Here is a 19,000-nt window from a genome sequence, read left to right as displayed (position 1 = left end):
GGTGGTTTGGTGGCCCACACATGGAATGAGTATACAGGGTCTTAGCCCAGCTCCTAGCAGATGGGATGCCATGGCACGAACACCATGGCTATAACCAGCCCTAATTGGAGCTGGGCCCTGCTCTTGGCAGGCTGGGCAGAAAGTGGCCCCTGGGGCATGAGCACCCCTGGCCCTAGTGCTCCTCTCTTCAGGACACGTTAGCAGGGTGGGGGGAAGAGCTGCTCCTGCTGCTCGGTTTCCAGGGCCCCTCCCGCTGGTGCCCACGTCCCCCCGCTCTCGTGATGTGCGTGTGCTAACCCTGAAGCAGGTGCCAGGCACGTGGGGTGGCCGTGGGCCCTGCTGGCCATGGGCCAGGGCACCTGGGCTGGGCTCTTTTGATGGCAGTCCTGGGGAATGTGTGTAATGACACTCGACACTCTGGTGCAGCTGTCACAGGCCATTTACAAAGGGGAAGAACTTGCCCCTACGTCCAGGCCCCACCAGTACTTTTCTGACCCGGGGAGCAAGGCAGGGCGCAGTGCTGCTGGGCCAGGTGGTTTGGGCGGGCCTTGTGCCGGGTGCAGGGGCCTTTCGCCCCAGGGGAGTGGGCAGGGTGCTAGCTCCACACCAGGCAGACAGGACTCAGTTGCTGTCTTCAAAGCTCTGTCACTTCCTGGAGCTCCCTAGCACCGGGGCAGACTCTTCCCTGCGGCAGCTGCACCGAAGCCAGGCAGGAAAGGGTTAAAAGGGGGAGGGCCAGATATGAGCAGATAGTTGATATGCAAATGAGGCCAGAGTAGGTATTATAAGTGACTCAGCGGGAGGCGCTGGCTCTGGAGTGGAAAGAAGGAGCCCACTCCCCTCCCCGCCTGGCCCGCCGGCCCAGCCCAGCCTGAGGGCCTGAGCCAGGTAAGTGCCCAGACCCTGCTCTGCCTTCCTGAGGCTCACCAGGAGGGGCCTCGCTCTCTTTTATTCCTTAGAGTCTTCTCTTTAATGACTTATCCACAGTCCCAAGGGGTGAACAGCTGCTCTGCTCCAGCCCACCAGCGTGAAGTGGCTGCATCCTGTCCCACCCACTGGAGACTCCCGTGGGCTGGTGGGTCACATTCGAAGAGGGCCTGGACTCTGCTACGTGCTACTATCCCCTGGCCTGGGTTGTAACTGCCACGTGCTTGTTCAATCTTCCCGGGGTAGATTCTACCAGGGCTGGTCCCTGGAGTTCCAGAGGGAAGCTGGTTCGCCTGGCGATGGCAGCCAGGCTAAGGGAAAGGGGCTCTGGCATTGCTGCCTTAGACTTCCCCAGAGCTGCATCAGTGGGGCAGCCCCGGCTGAGAGGCCTGGGGCCCCTTGCGCTGCTTTATTACAGGCTGGATTTTCTTTGCTTGCTCCCCTAAGTCCCAGCTCCATCTCAGCAGCCAGCAGGGTGGCAGCCTCTGCACTAGGGAACAGAGACGGGCCCCTTGCCATGAGAGGGTGAATGTCCCCAGGGATGCAAAAGACCAAACCCCAGCTCCGTGTACCCCTGACTTGTGGGGTGCCAGGCAACTAGCTCCGTGTACCCCTGACTTGTGGGGTGCCAGGCAACTGGCTCTGTGCCCATCTCTGCGCTGTGGGCATGGAAACTTTGTTTGGAGGCTGGGGCGCTGCGTGTGGAAAGGCCTGTGTTATCAGGCCCCCTTCTCCATCCCCATGGAGGGCAGGAGCCCTCCCCGCTCTGCGTGTCTGAGGGGCACTGCCATTTCCAGTGCTCTGGGAAGCCCTTTGGCAGGAGGCTGGTGCTAGCTGGGGATGGTAACTGGAGTAACACCCCACACGCCTCCCTTGGATGCCAGGAGGCCAGGACAAGCAAGGACAAGATCCAGGGAGTTCTGGGAGACTATTCCCCACCCCTATGAGACATCATGTGGGGTTCTGGCAGCAAACTGCCTGCCCAGAAGCTGGGAGGCCCAGAGTCCAGGCCTGCCCTGGCTTTATATTGTACTCTGTGGCTTTAGGAAGTCCTAGGGCAGCTGAGAAGCTGGTGGGAGGAGGGAGTAGCGGCTGCTCTCAGGCAGGCCGGCCTGGCTTCGTGCTGTCCTGTCTCAGCAGCTCTTTGGTCTCGCCCATAACGCAGCTCTCTTGGTGTTTTTCTAGGTTCCCTTTTCCAGCCCAGGCAGCAAGAGCGTCCACCCGCCATGGGGGCTCTGGGCAGGATATCATCGTATACTGTAAGTTTGCTATGAGACACTACAGTATAGATGATGTACTATCCTGAGCTTCACCCCTCAGCCAGGAGCTCTACTGCAGGTCCAGCCTGGCCAGCTGGGAGCAGCGGCCCAAATCACTTCTAGCACAGCACAAGTTCCTCCCACTCCTGCAGAGGAATGGAGGGCTAAGCGGGGGGGTGGCCCTAAAGCCACCCATGAAGGCCTGGCCCTGCCTGTGGCACCCTCGCCCCTTCAGCCCCTTCCTGCATTCAGGGCGCTCCTTTTCCCCGGGTTCCAGCGTGGGACGGAAACAAGCGCTATCTTCCTGCCGCTCTGGGGCACCTGCACGAACAGGCAGCAAGTGGGGAAGCAGCCAGTGGGGAAGAAAGGGTTAACAACCACTCCTCCCGCCAGGCTGGAGGCCCTGTCCTGCTGGGGGGGGATTCCACCGCTGCCTGGGCAAGAAGCAGCTGCCAGGAGACTGAGCACACGGAGTGTCAATGAAACCGTTACCATTACTGACTTTAGTAATGATAACGGTTCTACTGCCACCCCAGCATCCGGCCAGCGAGAGCACGAGGAGCAGCACCCCACCGCCAGGTGCGGAGCAGGACCCCTCCAGGGTGCCAGCCGCTACGGGAGGCCAGCCATGAGACCAGCCCCCGGCGTCCTCTCAAAGCGGGGGAGGGGCAGGGGGAGAGCTTGGGGTACCCTGCCTGGGGGTCAGATTCCCTTGGGCCACACCCCCTCTCCCAATCCCTTTGCCAATCAATGAGAAATAAAGGTGTTTCCTTTGATGTCTGGATTTCTTTCCCCTATTTGTGTGATCCCAGAAAACAGCCCTCCAAAGGCAGGGCCCGGCAGTGATGCTGCCTGTGCCCCTTGTGGGGCAAGGGGCAGGGAGTGGGAACAAGCAGACCAGGAGAAACCTGCCCCAGGAGCTCTCTTCTTCCCTCCTAGAACCTGCACCCAGCGTCCCCGTCTGCCGTGGTGCTGGCTACAAGCCTGCTGCGAGAACCAGCAATTCAGGCAATTAATTGAGCTGCTCAAGGGGGAGAAGGAGAGGGTGGTAGAAAAAAGTCCTCAGCAGTCTGCTCCCCTCTAGTGGGGCACCCCGCTCCTGCCATCCAGCCCCCCTGCTCTTCCGTTCCTGGCCTTCTCGCTCCTTACTCCAGCGTCCCATTGCGTGTCCTCAGCTTGACGGCCGCCAGGCAGGGGCTCTTGTGTCCTCACGCTGCTCGGTACCCGCTTCCTCTGGGGTTTTGGGTACCTCACTCACCTCCCCGTGCCTTCATCTGCACCCAGATGGGAGGACTATCTCCCCCTCTCCGTGCAGGGCAGGTTGTGAGGCTGAGCAGGATTGCAGGCGTGAGAGATGGCCAAACCCCTCTGCTGGGCTCTACCTTCACAGAGAGCCGCTCTCTCAATAAAGAAAGGCGATGGGACCCCAGGGGACGCTGTCGCCTGCTGCCCACCCCACGCTGGCTGTCTGGAGTGCCTGGGTGGCAGGGGCCCTGTTCTTTGAGCTGGTGCTGAGCAAGCTGGCAGTAAATCACACCAGTGGGGCAGGAGCAGGCCAGCACATGGCAACCAGTCCTTGGCCAGACACAAACAATGCTATGGCAGGTGGGTAAGGGGGCAGGTGGGTCAGCAGCCCGCTGGGCCTGCCAAGCCCTCGCCTGGGCCGTTCTAGGCTGGGCTTGTATCAACGCTGGTCTTGCAGAGAGAGTTTAGGGCCCTGCAGGGCAGAGGTGGGGATGCTGGGGTGGGGGGGGAGCTGGGGAGCAGTAGGGGGCTGGGGGAAGGTTAGCATCCCAGGGCCAGGGGCTACTGTACTGAAATGCAAACAGCAACACAGCAGTGGGGTGCGTGTGCTGGGGAAGCATCAGTGGGTCCACCTATTGCCAGGGACTTGGGACTGCAGGAGCTGAGGTGGGGGCTGGGGGGAGGTCAGGGGGCACTGGAGGGACTGCAGGGGTGTGGGGGCTGTAGGGGGCCCATGGGGGCAGTAGGAAGCTGGGGGAGCTGTGGGGATTGCGGGGCACTGGGGGGTGGGGGGCTGCAGGGGCTGGGGGAGCTGAGGGGATTGCGAGGCACTGGGGGTGGGGGGCTGTAGGGGCTGGGGAGATTGCGGGGCACTGGGGGGTGGGGGACTGTAGGGGCTGGGGGGCTGAGGGGATTGCCGAATCCTGAGGGGTGGCGGGCTGTGGGGGCCGGGGGGGCTGAGGGGATTGCGGGGCCCTGGGGGTGGGGGGTGTAGGGGGCCCCGGGGGGCTGTAGGGGGCCCAGGGGCTGAGGGGGTTGCCAGGCCCGGGGGCGCTGTGGAAGTCGGGGGGGCTGAGGGGATTGCGGGGTGCTGGGGGTGGGGTGTGTAGGGGGCCCAGGGGCTGAGAGGATTGCCGGACCCTGGGGGTAGGGGGCTGTAGGGCCCGGGGGGGCTGAGGGGATTGCGGGGTGCTGGGGGTGGAGGGTGTAGGGGGCCCCGGGGCTGAGGGGACTGCGGGGCACTGGAGGCCGGGGGGCCTGAGGCGATTGCAGGGGGGGCTGTGGAGGCCGGGGGGGCTGTAGGGGGTTGCCAGGCCCAGGGGGGCTGAGGGGATTGTGGGGGGGCTGTAGGGGATTGCGGGGGGCTGGAGGGCACCTGGGGCGCTGAGGGGGTTACCAGGCCCGGGGGGGGGCTGAGGTGATTGCAGGGGGCTGTAGGGGACCTGGGGGGGCTGAGGGGATTGCAGGGGGCTGTAGGGGTTCCGGGGCGCTGAGGGGGATGCCAGGCCTGGGGGGGGCTGAGGGGATTGCGGGGGGGCTGAGGGGGTTGCGGGAGGGCTGTAGGAGGCCGAGGGGGCTGTGGAGGCTGGGAGGGCTGAGAGGATTGCGGGGGGCTAGAGGGGGCCCGGGACGCTGAGGGGGTTGCCAGGCCCGGGGGGTGCTGAGGGGATTGCGGAGGGGCTGTAGGGGTTTGCCAGGCCCGGGGGGGCGGGGCTGTAGGGGATTGCGGGGGGCTGTAGGGGGCCCGGGGCGCTGAGGGGGTTGCCAGGCCCGGGGGGGGGGGGGGGCTGAGGCGATTGCAGGGGGCCCGGGGGGGCTGTGGAGGCCGGGGGGGGCTGAGGGAATTGCGGGGGGGCTGTAGGGGGTTGCCAGGCCTGGGGGGGGCTGTAGGGGATTGCGGGGGGCTGGAGGGGGCCTGGGGCGCTGAGGGGGTTGCCAGGCCCGGGGCTGGGGGCTGAGGCGATTGCGGGGGGCTGAAGGGGGCCCGGGGGGGCTGTGGAGGCCAGGGGGGCTGAGGGGATTGCGGGGAGGCTGTAGGGGGATGCCAGGCCCAGGGAGGGGGGCTGTAGGGGATTGCGGGGGGCTGTAGGGGGCCCGGGGCGCTGAGGGGGTTGCCAGGCCCGGGGGGGGGGGGGCTGAGGCGATTGCAGGGGGCCCGGGGGGGCTGTGGAGGCCGGGGGGGGCTGAGGGAATTGCGGGGGGGCTGTAGGGGGTTGCCAGGCCCGGGGGGGGGGGCTGTAGGGGATTGCGGGGGGCTGGAGGGGGCCCGGGACGCTGAGGGGGTTGCCAGGCCCGGGGGGGGGGTGGGGCTGAGGCGATTGCAGAGGGCCTGGGGGGGGCTGTGGAGGCCGGGGGGGGCTGAGGGAATTGCGGGGGGGCTGTAGGGGGTTGCCAGGCCTGGGGGGGGCTGTAGGGGATTGCGGGGGGCTGGAGGGGGCCTGGGGCGCTGAGGGGTTGCCAGGCCCGGGGCTGGGGGCTGAGGCGATTGCGGGGGGCTGAAGGGGGCCCGGGGGGGCTGTGGAGGCCAGGGGGGCTGAGGGGATTGCGGGGAGGCTGTAGGGGGATGCCAGGCCCAGGGAGGGGGGCTGTAGGGGATTGCGGGGGGTTGGAGGGGGCCCGGGGCGCTGAGGGGGTTGCCAGGCCCGGGGGGAGGGGAGGGTGAGGCGATTGCAGGGGGCTGTAGGGGGCCCAGGGGCGCTGTGGAGGCCGGGGGCACTGAGGAAATTGCGGGGGGGCTGTAGAGGGTTGCCAGGCCCGGGGGGGGGGCTGTAGGGGATTGCGGGAGGCTGTAGGGGGCCTAGGGCGCTGAGGAGGTTGCCAGGCCCGCGGGGGGGGTGGGGGTGGGGGCTGAGGGGTTGCGGGGGGGCTGTAGGGGTTGCCAGGCCCGGGGGAGGGCTGAGGCGATTGCGGGGGGCTGTAGGGGGCCCGGGGGGGCTGTGGAGGCCGGGGGCGCTGAGGGAATTACGGGGGGGCTGTAGGGGGTTGCCAGGCCCGGGGGGGGGGCTGAGGGGATTGCGGGGGGGCTGTGGAGGCCGGGGGGGCTGTAGGGGGTTGCCAGGCCTGGGGGGGGCTGAGGCGATTGCGGGGGTTGTAGGGGGCCCGGGGGGGCTGTGGAGGCCAGGGGGGCTGTAGGGGGATGCCAGGCCCGGGGGGGGGGCTGAGGGGATTGCGGGGGGGCTGTGGAGGCCGGGGGGGCTGAGGGGATTGCGGGGGGGCTGTAGGGGGTTGCCAGGCCCGGGGGGGGGCAGGAGGGGATTGTGGGGGGCTGGAGGGGACCCGGGGCGCTGAGGAGGTTGCCAGGCCCGGGGGGGGGGGCTGAGGGGATTGTGGGGGGGCTGTGGAGGCCGGGGGGGCTGAGGGGATTGCGGGGGGCTGTAGGGGGTCCGGGGGGGCTGTGGAGGCCAGGGGCGCTGAGGGAATTGCGGGGGGGCTGTAGGGGGTTACCAGGCCCGGGGGAGGGCTGAGGCGATTGCGGGGGGCTGTGGAGGCCGGGGGGGCTGTAGGGGGTTACCAGGCCCGGGGGAGGGCTGAGGCGATTGCGGGGGGCTGTAGGGGGCCCGGGGGGGCTGTGGAGGCCGGGGGGGCTGTAGGGGTTGCCAGGCCCGGGGGGGGGGCTGTAGGGGATTGCAGGGGGGCTGTAGGGGGTTGCCAGGCCCGGGGGGGGCTGTAGAGGATTGCGGGGGGCTGTAGGGGGCCCGGGGGGCCTGTAGGGGATTGCGGGGGGCTGGAGGGGGTTGCCAGGCCCGGGGGGGGCTGTAGGGGATTGCGGGGGGCTGTAGGGGGCCCAGGGGAGCTGTGGAGGCCGGGGGGGCTGTAGGGGGTTGCCAGGCCCGGGGGGGGCTGTAGGGGATTGCGGGGGGCTGTAGGGGGCCCGGGGGAGCTGTGGAGGCCGGGGGGGCTGTAGGGGGTTGCCAGGCCCGGGGGGGGCTGTAGGGGATTGCGGGGGGCTGTAGGGGGTTGCCAGGCCCGGGGGGGGGCTGTAGAGGATTGCGGGGGGCTGTAGGGGGCCCGGGGGGCCTGTAGGGGATTGCGGGGGGCTGGAGGGGGTCCGGGGGGGTGTGGAGGCCGGGGGGGGGCTGAGGGCAGGCACCCCGGGGTTCCGGGGTCCCGGGGGGCTCTGGCGAGCGAGTGGCTGTCCCCCAGCAGAGGGCGCCCCGCCCGGCCCGGCGCAGACTGTGTCTGGGCTGCCCCGCCCCCACGCTAGGGCCCCGCCCCTCGATGTGCTCCCAGCCAATGGGGCGAGCCCGCCGCGCCCGCTCCCACAATGCCCCGCGGCGGGTGAAGATGGCGGCGCCTGGGGCGCGAGGCGGCGGGGCTTGTAGCTGCTGAGGCCTGGGCGTGTCATGGCCGCTGTGGGCCGCGCTCTGCGCTGGGCGCTGCGGGCGGGGAGGTCGGGCCGGGCCCGCACAGGTGAGAGAGCCGCGGGGCGGGGCCCGGGCCGGGTTGTGGGGGAGGGAAGCCGGGCCTGGGGCCGGGCGGGGGAGGGGAGCCGGGGGGGCGGGGCCGGGTTGTGGGGGAGGGAAGCCGGGCCTGGGGCCGGGCGGGGGAGGGGAGCCGGGGGGGCGGGGCCGGGTTGGGGGGGGCCTGGCCTGGCCTGGCCTGGGAGGGGAGCCGGGGGGGCGGGGTCCGGGCCGCGTTGTGGGGGAGGGGACCCGGGCGGGGGAGGGGACCCGGGAGGGGACCCGGGGCCGGGTTGGGGGGGAGGGAAGCTGGGCCTGGGGCCGGGTTGGGGGGGAGGGGACCCGTGCGGGGGAGGGGACCGGGGGGGCGGGGCCTGGGGCCGGGTTGGGCGGGCCGTGAAGCTTTGGAAGGCCCCATTGGGCTGGTTCTGGTTCACTTAGCTCTGGTCTACACTAGGACTTTAGGTCGAATTTAGCAGCGTTAAATTGATGTAAACCTGCACCCATCCACACGATGAAGCCCTTTATTTCGACTTAAAGGGCTCTTAAAATCGATTTCCTTACTCCACCCCTGACAAGTGGATTAGCGCTTAAATCGGCCTTGACGGGTCAAATTTGGGGTACTGTGGACACAATTTGACGGTATTGGCTTCCGGGAGCTATCCCAGAGTGCTCCATTGTGACTGCTCTGGACAGCACTCTCAACTCAGATGCACGATTGTTTGCCGTTGCTCTGTCGCCCCTCTGACGACACGGCTTACAGGGGTGGCTTACAGGGAGCTAAAATCAACAAAGGGGGTGGCTTTACATCAAGGAGTATTTCAGGCAGGGCTTCACGGAGGGTTCCTATAAGAAATGGTGCACCTAAGTTATTGTTCTTATTGGAACAAGGAGGTTAGTCTGGCCTCTGATTGATACATGGCTAGATTTACCTCGCTGTACCTTCTCTGTGAGTGACCGCAGTGTGACCTAGAGGAATGAGCCCCCTAGACGGGGGCGGGGAGGGGTTTGCAAATGAGTACAAAACAAATCTGGTCTATTTCTTGTTTTGTTACACTCCATCTATCTTTTACTGCATGCCATCCACATCTTATGGCTGCTCGGCAGAAGATGGTACAAAAGGACTGCTAGCCATCCTCATCGCTTGCCTGCCTGGCAGAAGATGATGCAGTAGGACTGCTAGCAATCCGTATCACCTGCCTGCTCACCATAAGATGGTTCAATAGGACTGACTGCAGGACTAAAGAGAATGACCTGATCAAGTCACTCCAAATTTAGTCCGTGCGCCCATGTCTGCCCAGGCGCTCCTGATCGACCTCACACAAGTGACCAGGAGCACCTTGGACATGACGATGACAGCTGCCAGTCCTATTGCACTGTCTGCTGCCACAAGGCAATGGGTTGCTGCTGCTGTGTAGCAATGCCGTACCGCATCTGCCAGCACCCAGGAGACATACGGTGACAGTGAGCTGAGCGGGCTCCATGCTTGCCGTGGTATGGCGTCTGCACAGGTAACTCAGGAAAAAAGGCGCGAAACGATTGTCTGCCCTTGCTTTCACGGAGGGAGGGAGGGAACGGGGGCCTGACGATATGTACCCAGAACCACCCGCAACAATGTTTTAGCCCCATCAGGCATTGGGATCTCAACCCAGAATTCCAATGGGCAGCGGAGACTACGGGAACTGTGGGATAGCTACCCACAGTGCAGCGCTGGTTACAGGGCTCTGGTCTGCGTGTTTGGAGCTGTCCCCGGTGCTCTGCTGCCACCACTCAGACGCTGGTCAACACCCCAGACTGCCAGCCTCGGCCACCAGGAGCCAACTTCCCTACTCCCTGCAGTGCTCAGCCCCCATCTTCTGATCAGGGAGCTCTCCCCAGACCTGGAGAGCAACAGACCAGTGGGATGGGTCTGGGTCTGGGGGTGGGGGTGCTGTAACTGGCCAGTGTAGAGGAAAGCTCCGTATACAGTTGCTCAAATAAGAGTTTCTGCCTTGTAATGGTTAGGTCGCATGTTGAGAAACTCTCCACTATGGTTACTCACCGTACCCTGACATCCGTTATAGCACCCGTGTTTCGGTTTCCTGGCAAAAGGAGCACAACCAGCTCTTCGTCCTGCTATCGCCGTGAGAGTTCAATAGTGCTTAGGAGTCATTGTTCAGCACTTTCTTTTTCTTTTGGTATTGAGTGCAGTCACTATTTAGCTTTGTACGACCCACCTCAAGTCAGCCCATAAAGCCAGCCTCCATCTCCCAAACAAGCCCCTTTGCGCTTTCTCCCTTGCCGCCCCCCACATTTGTCAGGAGCTCCCAATAAACATCTGCAAAGCCATCTCATTAGCCTCCTTTGAATTCTTCCTTTGCTGTGATGTTTACAAAAACTTGATAGTGACTGGGCCACTGGTGTGAAACCAGTGTGTCTTGCTGACTAATATCATCTCATTGTTTCTTTGCACTTGTCCATCTCTTGTTTTTTGTCTTCTACTTGGATTGTAAGCTCTTTGGGTCGGTTCCATCTTCTTGTTGTGTGTTTTTACCGCAGCTTGCACAGTGGAGTCCTGGTCCATGACTGAGGTTCCTAGGTGCTAGCATGATACAAATAGTAAATATCAATGTACAGGCATAAAGGACACGTTACCGGCCCCGAAGCTTCTTGTAGAAAGTGAGAATTCTTAGCAGTCTGACAGCTTTGGAGCAATGACAGAAGTACTAGTGTAGACTCAGCTCAGATGCCTTTCTCATCATGTTTATCTGAACTTGCTCATTGCTGACCTTAGTGACTTGGTGGTAAAAATGCATGTGCCCAGTCTGCACTTGTGGTTCCATTGTTAGCACCAAAGGTGGGAGAACTGGTAAAATTTCTCTCTGCACAGGTTGCTGAAGAGGCTGCTAGATATGGACAATACAATTCAGAGACAATTCCCTAAATGAATGCTGGGAAATGGTGCTGACCCCTTTTCATTGTGGAAGCTGTGTGAACTGGCACATGAGAAGGCTTTCTAACTGTAATGGGCAGCAAGGAGGGAGGCTGGGGAGAATTACAGGTAGGGGCTTCAGCCACACTGCATGAGAGTGTTTGCTAATATCTCTTCTAATGTGATTAATCCTTTGTACATAGTTCATACTAATGGTTTAGGAGCCTTGATTATGGAATTCTCTGGTTATGTAGTGTGTGTGCCCTTGTCATTACCATCCCAACTGTAACCTGAAAGAACCATAAGCTGTTAGTGGGATTGAGGAACCCATATTGGTAAAATCTAATTTCTCAGCTGTGTTTTGAGGCCATCGTGCTTAGAATTTCTTTAGCATTTTCGGTCCAGCATGCAGCAGGTTTAAGTTGGTATTGCTGTGTTGGTTTTTCAGTCAGTGGTGCCTGTTTCCTGGAGAACAGAGCCCAGAGGGTCAACATATTCCCTGCTTGCTTTTATGGAAACATTTCTGCCCTGGATACCATCCTAGGAATTTCCAGAGAGAAGACAGAATGTGCACTGGGTCAACATCCACCATCGGTGTCTTACTGCAAAGGTAAACTCAGCTGCCTGCATGATTTTTCTAGGGAGGTGGTGAACAATAGCAATAGAGGCAGCCTCTAAAGAGGGCATAGCGGAAAGTTGGAAAACAGCCTTGGAAGGACTGACTTGCAAAAGATGTTCCAACAGTTGTAAATAGCTGGGTATCCCATGAGGTGGGGATTAAAGGCTGTACATTCTTGTAGTCTCTCAAGATTAATCTCGTCAGCCATTTAATATTTTGTTTTGTGCAGTGATATCTTTTGAGTCTTTGGTGGACTAATCCATTAAATGTGTGCAGTCTGGCGTGATTGCAGTGTTCTTACTTGAACACCTTATTTCTCTCTCTGCAGCTGAGCAAGATAACTTGTTGGTGCACCAACCAGATGAGCCAGAGAACCCCAAGGTTCTGAGAGTTGCCATCATTGGAGCACCAAATGCTGGGAAATCTACCCTCTCGAATAAACTCTTGGGCAGAAAGGTAAAGCTTCGCAGCATCTGAGAACCAGGTGACAGATTGTTTTTGTCTACATTTCTTAGATGTTGTACACATCTGACTTGTTTCCTGCAGGTTTTCCCAGTATCTAAGAAGGTGCACACCACACGATGCAATGCCCGTGGGGTCATCACAGAAGAAGACACTCAGCTGGTAGGTATTCCACATGTGATAAGGTAACTCTCAGCAATAGACATTTGTGATCCATAGCATTTTGCTTACACCTTGCAGTCTACTTCAGTTGCACAAACATGAGTTTTAGCTTCCTTTCAGTAATTACAGGAAGATCCTTATTGGTTTGGCTTTCTCTTTCTAGATCATCCTGGACACACCTGGCCTCATCAGCCACACGAAAGCCAAAAGGTATCTCTCTCAATGTGGGTAGATGAAAAATCCAGCTGGGCAAAGTTTGAGGAGACCAGAACATGAGTTCTGTTGTAGGAGCTTGTAGAGCAGATTGAAAGGGGTGTAATGGGTATTTACTTGGGATAGAGGTGTGTTGTGCATAGAATGTGAAGGTCTTTGAGCCCAGTTCTTGTCTCTGAACTACGTTAAAATTACCAGCAATCCAGTAGCACCTAGAGTCCACAGCCTTTGTTGAGATCACATTGTGCTAGGCACTGCACTCTCAGTGAGAGATGATGTAGGCCAAAAGGTGGCACTGCACTAGCTGGGTACTAAAAGGGAATGTGAAATGGACTGTCTTTTGTTTTAAGAGGAAATTCTTCCACTCTGCCATGGGATGGAAAAGGAGGCAGTTTATGATCAGATGCATGTGTAGTTCCATAATAGGTATTTGTCTTTCAGGCATAATCTGGAGAAATCCCTGATACATGATCCATGGGACAGCATGAAACATGCAGACTTAGGTGGGAACCCAGTTCTCTTACTATATCAAGTCAAATCCTGATCTGTCTGCGGTGGGTACTTGTATGGCTCCCATTGCCCTGGTATCCGAGTGCCCATGTACTGAGTGGAGCAGCAATGGCAGCTCCTGGGTGTGCGGGGATAGAGTGGAGGGGAACTACATACAGGAACTCTCCACATATGTAACTGGGGAAAAGTATAGTATACCTGTACAACGCTTAAGGAGAAAGTCTGGATGATTGGACTGGGCTGGGTTGTTGACGATTAGTTAGTATGGCATGGGAAGATGTAGAAAAGTGCATTATTTTATCATATTAGGAACCTCTACACGCACACTCAGACGTACACATTCTGCTGTGGAAGTAAGAAAGGCGGTGATATGAACAAAGAGTCCACAAGCTGAGGGGCATTAAAGACTGATATCTGCCACGAGGGGATTGAAATGTATCTCTCTGTTTGGCAGTTCTGGTTTTGGTGGATGTGTCAGAACGCTGGACACAGAACCGTCTGAGTCTCCAGGTGCTGCAGTGTCTTTCTCAGTTCCCACAGATTCCCAGCATCCTGGTCATGAACAAGGTAAATGAGAGAGGGATCCAAGTCCTCTGTTTTATACAGTGAGTTAGCGCTTGAGCATTACATACAGGGCCTCTTTCCTTTATACCTCTATTGAAGGTTAAACTAAGTGTTGTTCTCTTGGCAAGTGCCACAGAAGAGATCAATTTATTTGAAGGTTTCCAGTGTCTTGTAACTTACAAGGGGGTGACGTAGGCCTGCAGCAAATAGTGCAGACCTTACATCTGTGATTCATCCCTCTTTCACCTCAAGATTTGGATTATTACATGAGACAGTTACATTTGTCCCAGTTCCATCTGGAACAAATTCCTGATCAGTCTTTCTATTTCAGGTGGATCTGCTGAAGAGAAAGGCCCTTCTGCTGGATCTGGTCACTGAGCTCACAGAAGGAGTTGTAAATGGAAAGAAACTGAAAGTGAAATCTATGTCTAAGATACATTCGGACTCCACCAGAAACAATCCCCTTCAAAGCATCCAAACTTGCCTGTCTGAAAATACCTCCAAACAGTCTGGTTATCTCCAGGATGCCAGCGAAGTCCAGAGAGGCTCTAGCTCAGATACCAGTTGTAACATGAGGGCATCAAACTCTAATCATATGTTGGAAGGCACAGAGAAAGTACAAATTGCAAACCACCAGGTATCTAGAGACTTAAAGAACAAGAAAGGCTGGCCACACTTCCAGGAGATCTTCATGCTAGCAGCTATTAATGGAGAGGCAGTGGAGACGCTGAAGGTAAATTAGCCTGAAATAATTTCATTCTACCTTGTGACTTGCACCCTCTCACTCTTGTGGTTTGAGCCTCATATCATATGAGGAAATAGCCAACCGTTATTTGTCTGACCTGTCCCCTTTCTCCTGGCCTGCGGTCTGGAGTTCCCTGAGGAGTCCCTGGTATGCTGGTGATGGGGTGCCATCTGACCAAGGGAACCATGTCAGACTACTTAAGAGTGCCATCTTTGATTTATTTCCACCTAGGACTTTTACTGGTGACTTTGGGTCCCCTTTAACTGCCCTTTGTGTTGACAGAAGTACCTCCTGATGCAAGCCAAGCCAGGTCGATGGGAGTACCACAGCAGGGTTTTGACGAGCCAGTCCCCCCAGGAGATCTGTGATGATATAATTAGGGGGAAGCTACTGGAGTATCTGCCACAAGAAGTGCCCTACACTGTGCTTCAGGTAGGAAGCAGCTCAGTGAGAGCAGCTTTTCGTAAGTGTCCATATGATGAGAGAGATCCTTCCTGGTAATCTCTAAAGGTTTGGGTTTAATGTTTGAGGGTATGTGGCACTGCATTATTCCCAAGTCCTTCACTGGGGAGTAGGGCCCTCATGATGCCTGTTGTGCATGTGTGCTTGGCCACGAGAGGGACAGGCAGCGGAATAGGAGTCTCTAGGGCCTGGAGGCAGGGGACTTTGCTCTTTGGAGGGGTTTACTGAGTGGTTGGGTTTGTGCCCTAATGTTGCAGAAGACGGAGATGTGGGAGGAAGGGCCGAGTGGGGAGCTCATCATCCTGCAGAACCTGCTCGTCCCAAAGGAGACCCATGTGGTGAGTATTCTTGGAGAATCTCTATGCTCTTTCGCTGCTGATTGGGGGAGTCCATGGGGCAGAAGAAAAGAGGGTCTGCAGACCCAGTGTGGGAGTAGGATCCTTCATGCATCCATGGAGATCAGTCACATTTGTATGGCGCATACTAGACATCTTGTTTCTTAGCCAGTTCTCTGGTATAGGCTAATGCGCCCTGCACTAGGCTTGCAGTACAGACTCTGAGTCCTGTGGGCTGTGAATTGCAGGTCAGGCACAGTGTAAAGTGCATTAAATATCTGTAGCCCTGTGGTACGTCTAGATAGAGAGTGAGGCCAAACCGCCCATTATGTACTAGGTGGAGCATAGCAGTGACAGGGTCTACTCTGTACCTTCCTTACCCTCTGACTAGAGCATGAAGGCACAGCATGCGCCAGCCTCATGTGTGAGTTGGCCAGTCAGTCACTCGAGGTACCTATCTCCCCTTTGGCACAGACCATGCTGTCTGTGTCTTAGGTAGAGAGTACAGGCCCTCCCAGTGTCAAGCAGCTGGTTTTTCAGTTTCTCTGCAAACGGGGCAAGAGTCTGCACTGTTCTGTGGTGACAGATACCCCATAGGCAGGGTTCAGAGATGCTTCAAATCAGTGTTTCTCAACGATCGGTCCGTGGACTGGCACCAGTCCCTGAGATCTCCCTGACGCAATTTAGGAAAGCAGCAAGCCGGTCTCTGGTATCAAAAAGGTTGAGAGACACGGAAATGAAACATCCTCTTTATCTTCTTCCCCAGTCACCATGTTGCTCTCTCGGGCTGTCTCTCCCTGCAGTTAGGTGGCACTGCCAGAAGTCAGGGAGGTGAATGTGATAATCCTCTGTCTCTGTTTGTGGTACAGAAGATGCTGATCGGTGTGGGAGGCCAGCTGATCAGCAAGATTGCTCAGGAGGCCGGGGAGGACCTGATGAACGTATTCCTGTGTGACATCCGCTTGAAGCTCTGTGTGAAGCTGAAGAAATGAGCTGCTTGTTTAGATGTACCAACTCTTGTTGTCTGACCACTAATGAAGAGATGGACACGCTGAAGAACATGGAGCCACCCCTTTATGGTGGGGCTGAAGCCCGCTGGCAATATCAGGGCACTGAGATTCCCCCTGGGTACAGTGAGGGATGCTGAGTAAACCAAAGAACTAAAGTAGAATGTTCTTTGAAGGGTCTGAACTGCAATGAGTTTAATGGTGGAACGTGGTGAAATTCTCAGACATTGACCTACCCCCAACAGATTATCCAGTGAGAACTTGGAATGGATGTTGGGGAACCAACCCCCCCCCCCCAGTTTTAGTGCTGCATTTACAGAGCAATCTGTCTTTGCTTCCTCTACTGCTTCTTGGCTTTCGCGTCCTTTGGAGGACTAGCCTGCTATCTGTACTGCCAAAAGCAAAAACCTGTGGCTGGAAGTTGTGCTGAAAATGATGATTCTGCAGTGGCAGAATACGGGGTGGAGAGAGGAGGCAAGAGCACAAATTGAATCTCTAAGATCAGGGTCATTTCTGAAGGGCTCAAACAGGTGTCACCTGCATGCATGTCCAGATGCATGCATTGTATTGCACCTCAGTGGGCATGAGTGATATGAGCACTGGTCTGTCAAATACTCTCCAGACCATTAATGTCCACTGTGAAGAAGTAACTCTAGTCTCCCTCAGGCAAGAGCTTAAAACGCTTCTACAGTAATTGGTGTTCTAGGAAAACTGCAGACTCAGCTATGAGTAGCTGAGTGAGTACTGTAAAGTGAAATGCTGCCTGTATAGTGCTTGGGGGTCCTTTGGCCTGAAAGTGGCTTTGTAAATATAACTGTCCTTTAAAGTCAAAAGGACTACTGTCTTCTGGCAAAGAAAGGGTTATCGGGTGTATTTCCCCTCATCTCATGTCTTCAGTGCTGCAAGGCCACGTAGCTGTACAACTAGAAATGGTGGTGGTCCGGCTGAAAAGGCTGCACCAGCCCAGCCCAGCTCACATGCTGATCTTCCTTGTGATTGCAGCACCTCGTGCTGTCTGCCTGGTGCTTCTTCTGCAGGCTGTGGAAGTCTAATGAATGAGGGATCATGGAAATTGGGCCTTTAGGAGCCAGATGTTTGCTGATGGGGGCTGGAGCAGAGGATGTTGCTTGCAAATAGAGCCACTCATTCCTTTTTAGTGTAGCTGGGATAGCAGGTGGGTATTGCTGAGGGAATCACGCTATTGGTTGCAGTCAAAGAGAGACATGTTGACTAAGCAGTGGTTCCCAACTAGAGTGCACCTGCAATAGGGTGGTGCATGGATACAGTCTCCCTTCCCCTACGCAGTTGTCACCCTGGCCTCTTTCCATTCTCCTCTTTCCTATTTTGCAAGCATTTTTGTTGTCTTGTTTTCTGTCCCTTATCCTTTTCTTTCACTTGCCAGAAGGCTGTGAGGGAGGGGCCAGGCTGCACATGCTGCTGTGACTGAGCTGAGTATCAGGAGAGCAGAGAAGGAGAGCGTGGGTCAGTGGGCTGCTGTCTGAACATGAAGCTCTGTATACCTGAGGGGCTGCTGCAGGAGGCTGGGGGAAAGGGGAATGCCTCCCAAGGAGCTGCCTGATTTTAGAAGCGGCAATCCGAGAAAATTGCCATGGGGTGGAAAGTGGATCCATTGAAAGGCTTTCTCTACTCCCATTGCTCCTTATCTCCTTTGCACTGCCCCAGGGGATTCTAGGTGTGCCCCTGGTTGGAGAAGCAGGGATGTCGCAGGTCAGGCTTGAGGTTCATTGCAGAGCTGGCAGGGACGTTCGCCTTCACTGGTAGCGGGTGACACGGGTCAGGACTGAACGCCATGGAGATTGAGAAGACTAAAATCTGAGCTGCATGGCAGTCTATAGGCTTGTGTTACCCTTCCAATAGCTATGTTGGTGTTGGCATGGACTGGCACAGCCTCTGGAGACAAAGATGAGATGAGCTGTTTACTGGCACCAAGATGCATTAACTGGCATATTATAGATATGTATCTAAACGAGTGTTTCTCAAATGTGGTCATCATGGCTGCATGTAGCCACCAGGGAATTTTCTTGCAGCCACAGCCTCCTGGGTGGGGATGGGGGAGAAAGCAGTGGCCACCTCCCCCAAGGCCGCCAGCAATGGTTGGGTCCTGCCCACCTCCGGGGAAGACAAGCTAGAGGAGCAGGCAGCCAGTAAGTTCCCCACCTTCCCAGGGCTGGTGGGGGCAGGCTTCAGCCCTTGGGTGGCAGGCTCCAGCCACAGGGCTTCAGGCTCCGTTTCCCGGCTGTACGGTGGCGGGCTCTGCCCCAAGGTCACTCCCCCCCAGCACCTGGCCCCTGCTGCCTCCCCATCCAGGGCTTAATTTGTCCTCAGGCTTGCTGGGGCTGAGTAAGCCTGCTGGGAAATGTGGTATTTGTATGTTTGTTTATATCACTTTTCACAGCAGACTTAGTAACTAACATGTCTTCTTTAAATTAAAAAAAAAGGGCAACCAAAAAAAGCAAAAGACATAAGAAAAAATACAAGAACTTACCAAGCACCTTATTTGTTTCTATTCTGTTTAGGCCTAGTAAAGAATAGAGACAACTGTATGTTATTTTTATTGAGTCTGGGGAAAAAATCCCAAATAAATTACAATGATTTGGACATGTATATGTGCATATTTCTTTTTCCTAAAGTTAATTAAGTATTTAGGAAAAATTGTCAGAGTGGCCACCACCATCACTCTGAGGCTACCAAAAAAATTGTGAGAACCCCTGATCTAGATTCATCATTCCCCTGCCGTGTGGGTTTGCTATATAAATCAGGTGATTGACTCCTTTATTCAGATCACAAGCCGCAGAGTGTTGATCTCTCCATGTTCCCAGAACTAGGCTAGCTAAAGGATCTTGCACATGGTAGGAGATCTCTTGAGACCTCAGGCTACATTTCCCATTCTGTGGTGTTTACAAGCAGCCCTGAGTGAGGAGGCACTTAAGGTGCTGCCCAGGCAATTAAAATACGGATACCTTCAGGTCCCCCAGGCACTCCCAGCTCCTGTTTGGAACCCAAACCTCTCATGAAATCCAGTGCCACTTTCTTCCTTCCCAGAGAAAAGGGGAGGCTTCGGTGGCACTGACAAAACCCACTGAGCCATTAAAGACTCTGCCATGGAGGAGATAAGAGCATCTCTGAGCGACAGTGAGCTGCCTTCAGATAGTAAGGGG

The 19,000-nt window shown here is 57.3% G+C and overlaps 1 protein-coding gene across 5 annotated transcripts; it reads left to right on the top strand.

The window, feature by feature from the left end:
- The first annotated feature begins 762 nt into the window (after positions 1-762).
- On the top strand, positions 763-18,446 carry ERAL1 (Era like 12S mitochondrial rRNA chaperone 1). 5 transcript variants are annotated; one of them, XM_077836883.1, is made up of 13 exons: positions 763-888; positions 2,113-2,186; positions 2,580-3,791; positions 11,191-11,352; positions 11,690-11,817; positions 11,908-11,985; positions 12,149-12,195; positions 12,640-12,701; positions 13,163-13,275; positions 13,604-14,005; positions 14,300-14,449; positions 14,737-14,817; positions 15,684-18,446. In XM_077836883.1, the coding sequence occupies exons 3-13, from the start codon at positions 3,605-3,607 to the stop codon at positions 15,804-15,806; spliced, it is 1,533 nt and encodes a 510-aa protein (XP_077693009.1). In that variant the 5' UTR covers positions 763-888; positions 2,113-2,186; positions 2,580-3,604; the 3' UTR covers positions 15,807-18,446. The 5 variants fall into 5 exon arrangements, with proteins under 5 accessions (XP_077693009.1, XP_077693010.1, XP_077693014.1 ...); XM_077836884.1 differs by lacking the exon at positions 2,113-2,186 and having other exon boundaries at positions 804-888; XM_077836887.1 differs by lacking the exons at positions 763-888; positions 2,113-2,186; positions 2,580-3,791 and adding exons at positions 7,690-7,841; positions 10,701-10,871.
- The last annotated feature ends 554 nt before the right edge of the window (positions 18,447-19,000 follow it).

Source organism: Eretmochelys imbricata, chromosome 17 (assembly GCF_965152235.1).
Source record: "Eretmochelys imbricata isolate rEreImb1 chromosome 17, rEreImb1.hap1, whole genome shotgun sequence".
In the NCBI taxonomy this organism is placed as follows: Eukaryota; Metazoa; Chordata; order Testudines; family Cheloniidae; genus Eretmochelys; species Eretmochelys imbricata.
The sequence above is the reverse complement of the archived record's forward strand: the minus strand, read 5'-3'. Positions and strand labels throughout refer to the sequence as shown.

Excerpts from the sequence above, each read along its gene's own strand:
- ERAL1 (XM_077836883.1), top strand. The coding sequence starts at position 3,605 with ATGGGACCCCAGGGGACGCTGTCGCCTGCTGCCCACCCCACGCTGGCT. Across the intron at positions 12,196-12,639 it reads AGCCACACGAAAGCCAAAAG|GCATAATCTGGAGAAATCCC; the intron begins GTATCTCTCTCA and ends TTTGTCTTTCAG. Across the intron at positions 14,450-14,736 it reads TGCCCTACACTGTGCTTCAG|AAGACGGAGATGTGGGAGGA; the intron begins GTAGGAAGCAGC and ends CTAATGTTGCAG.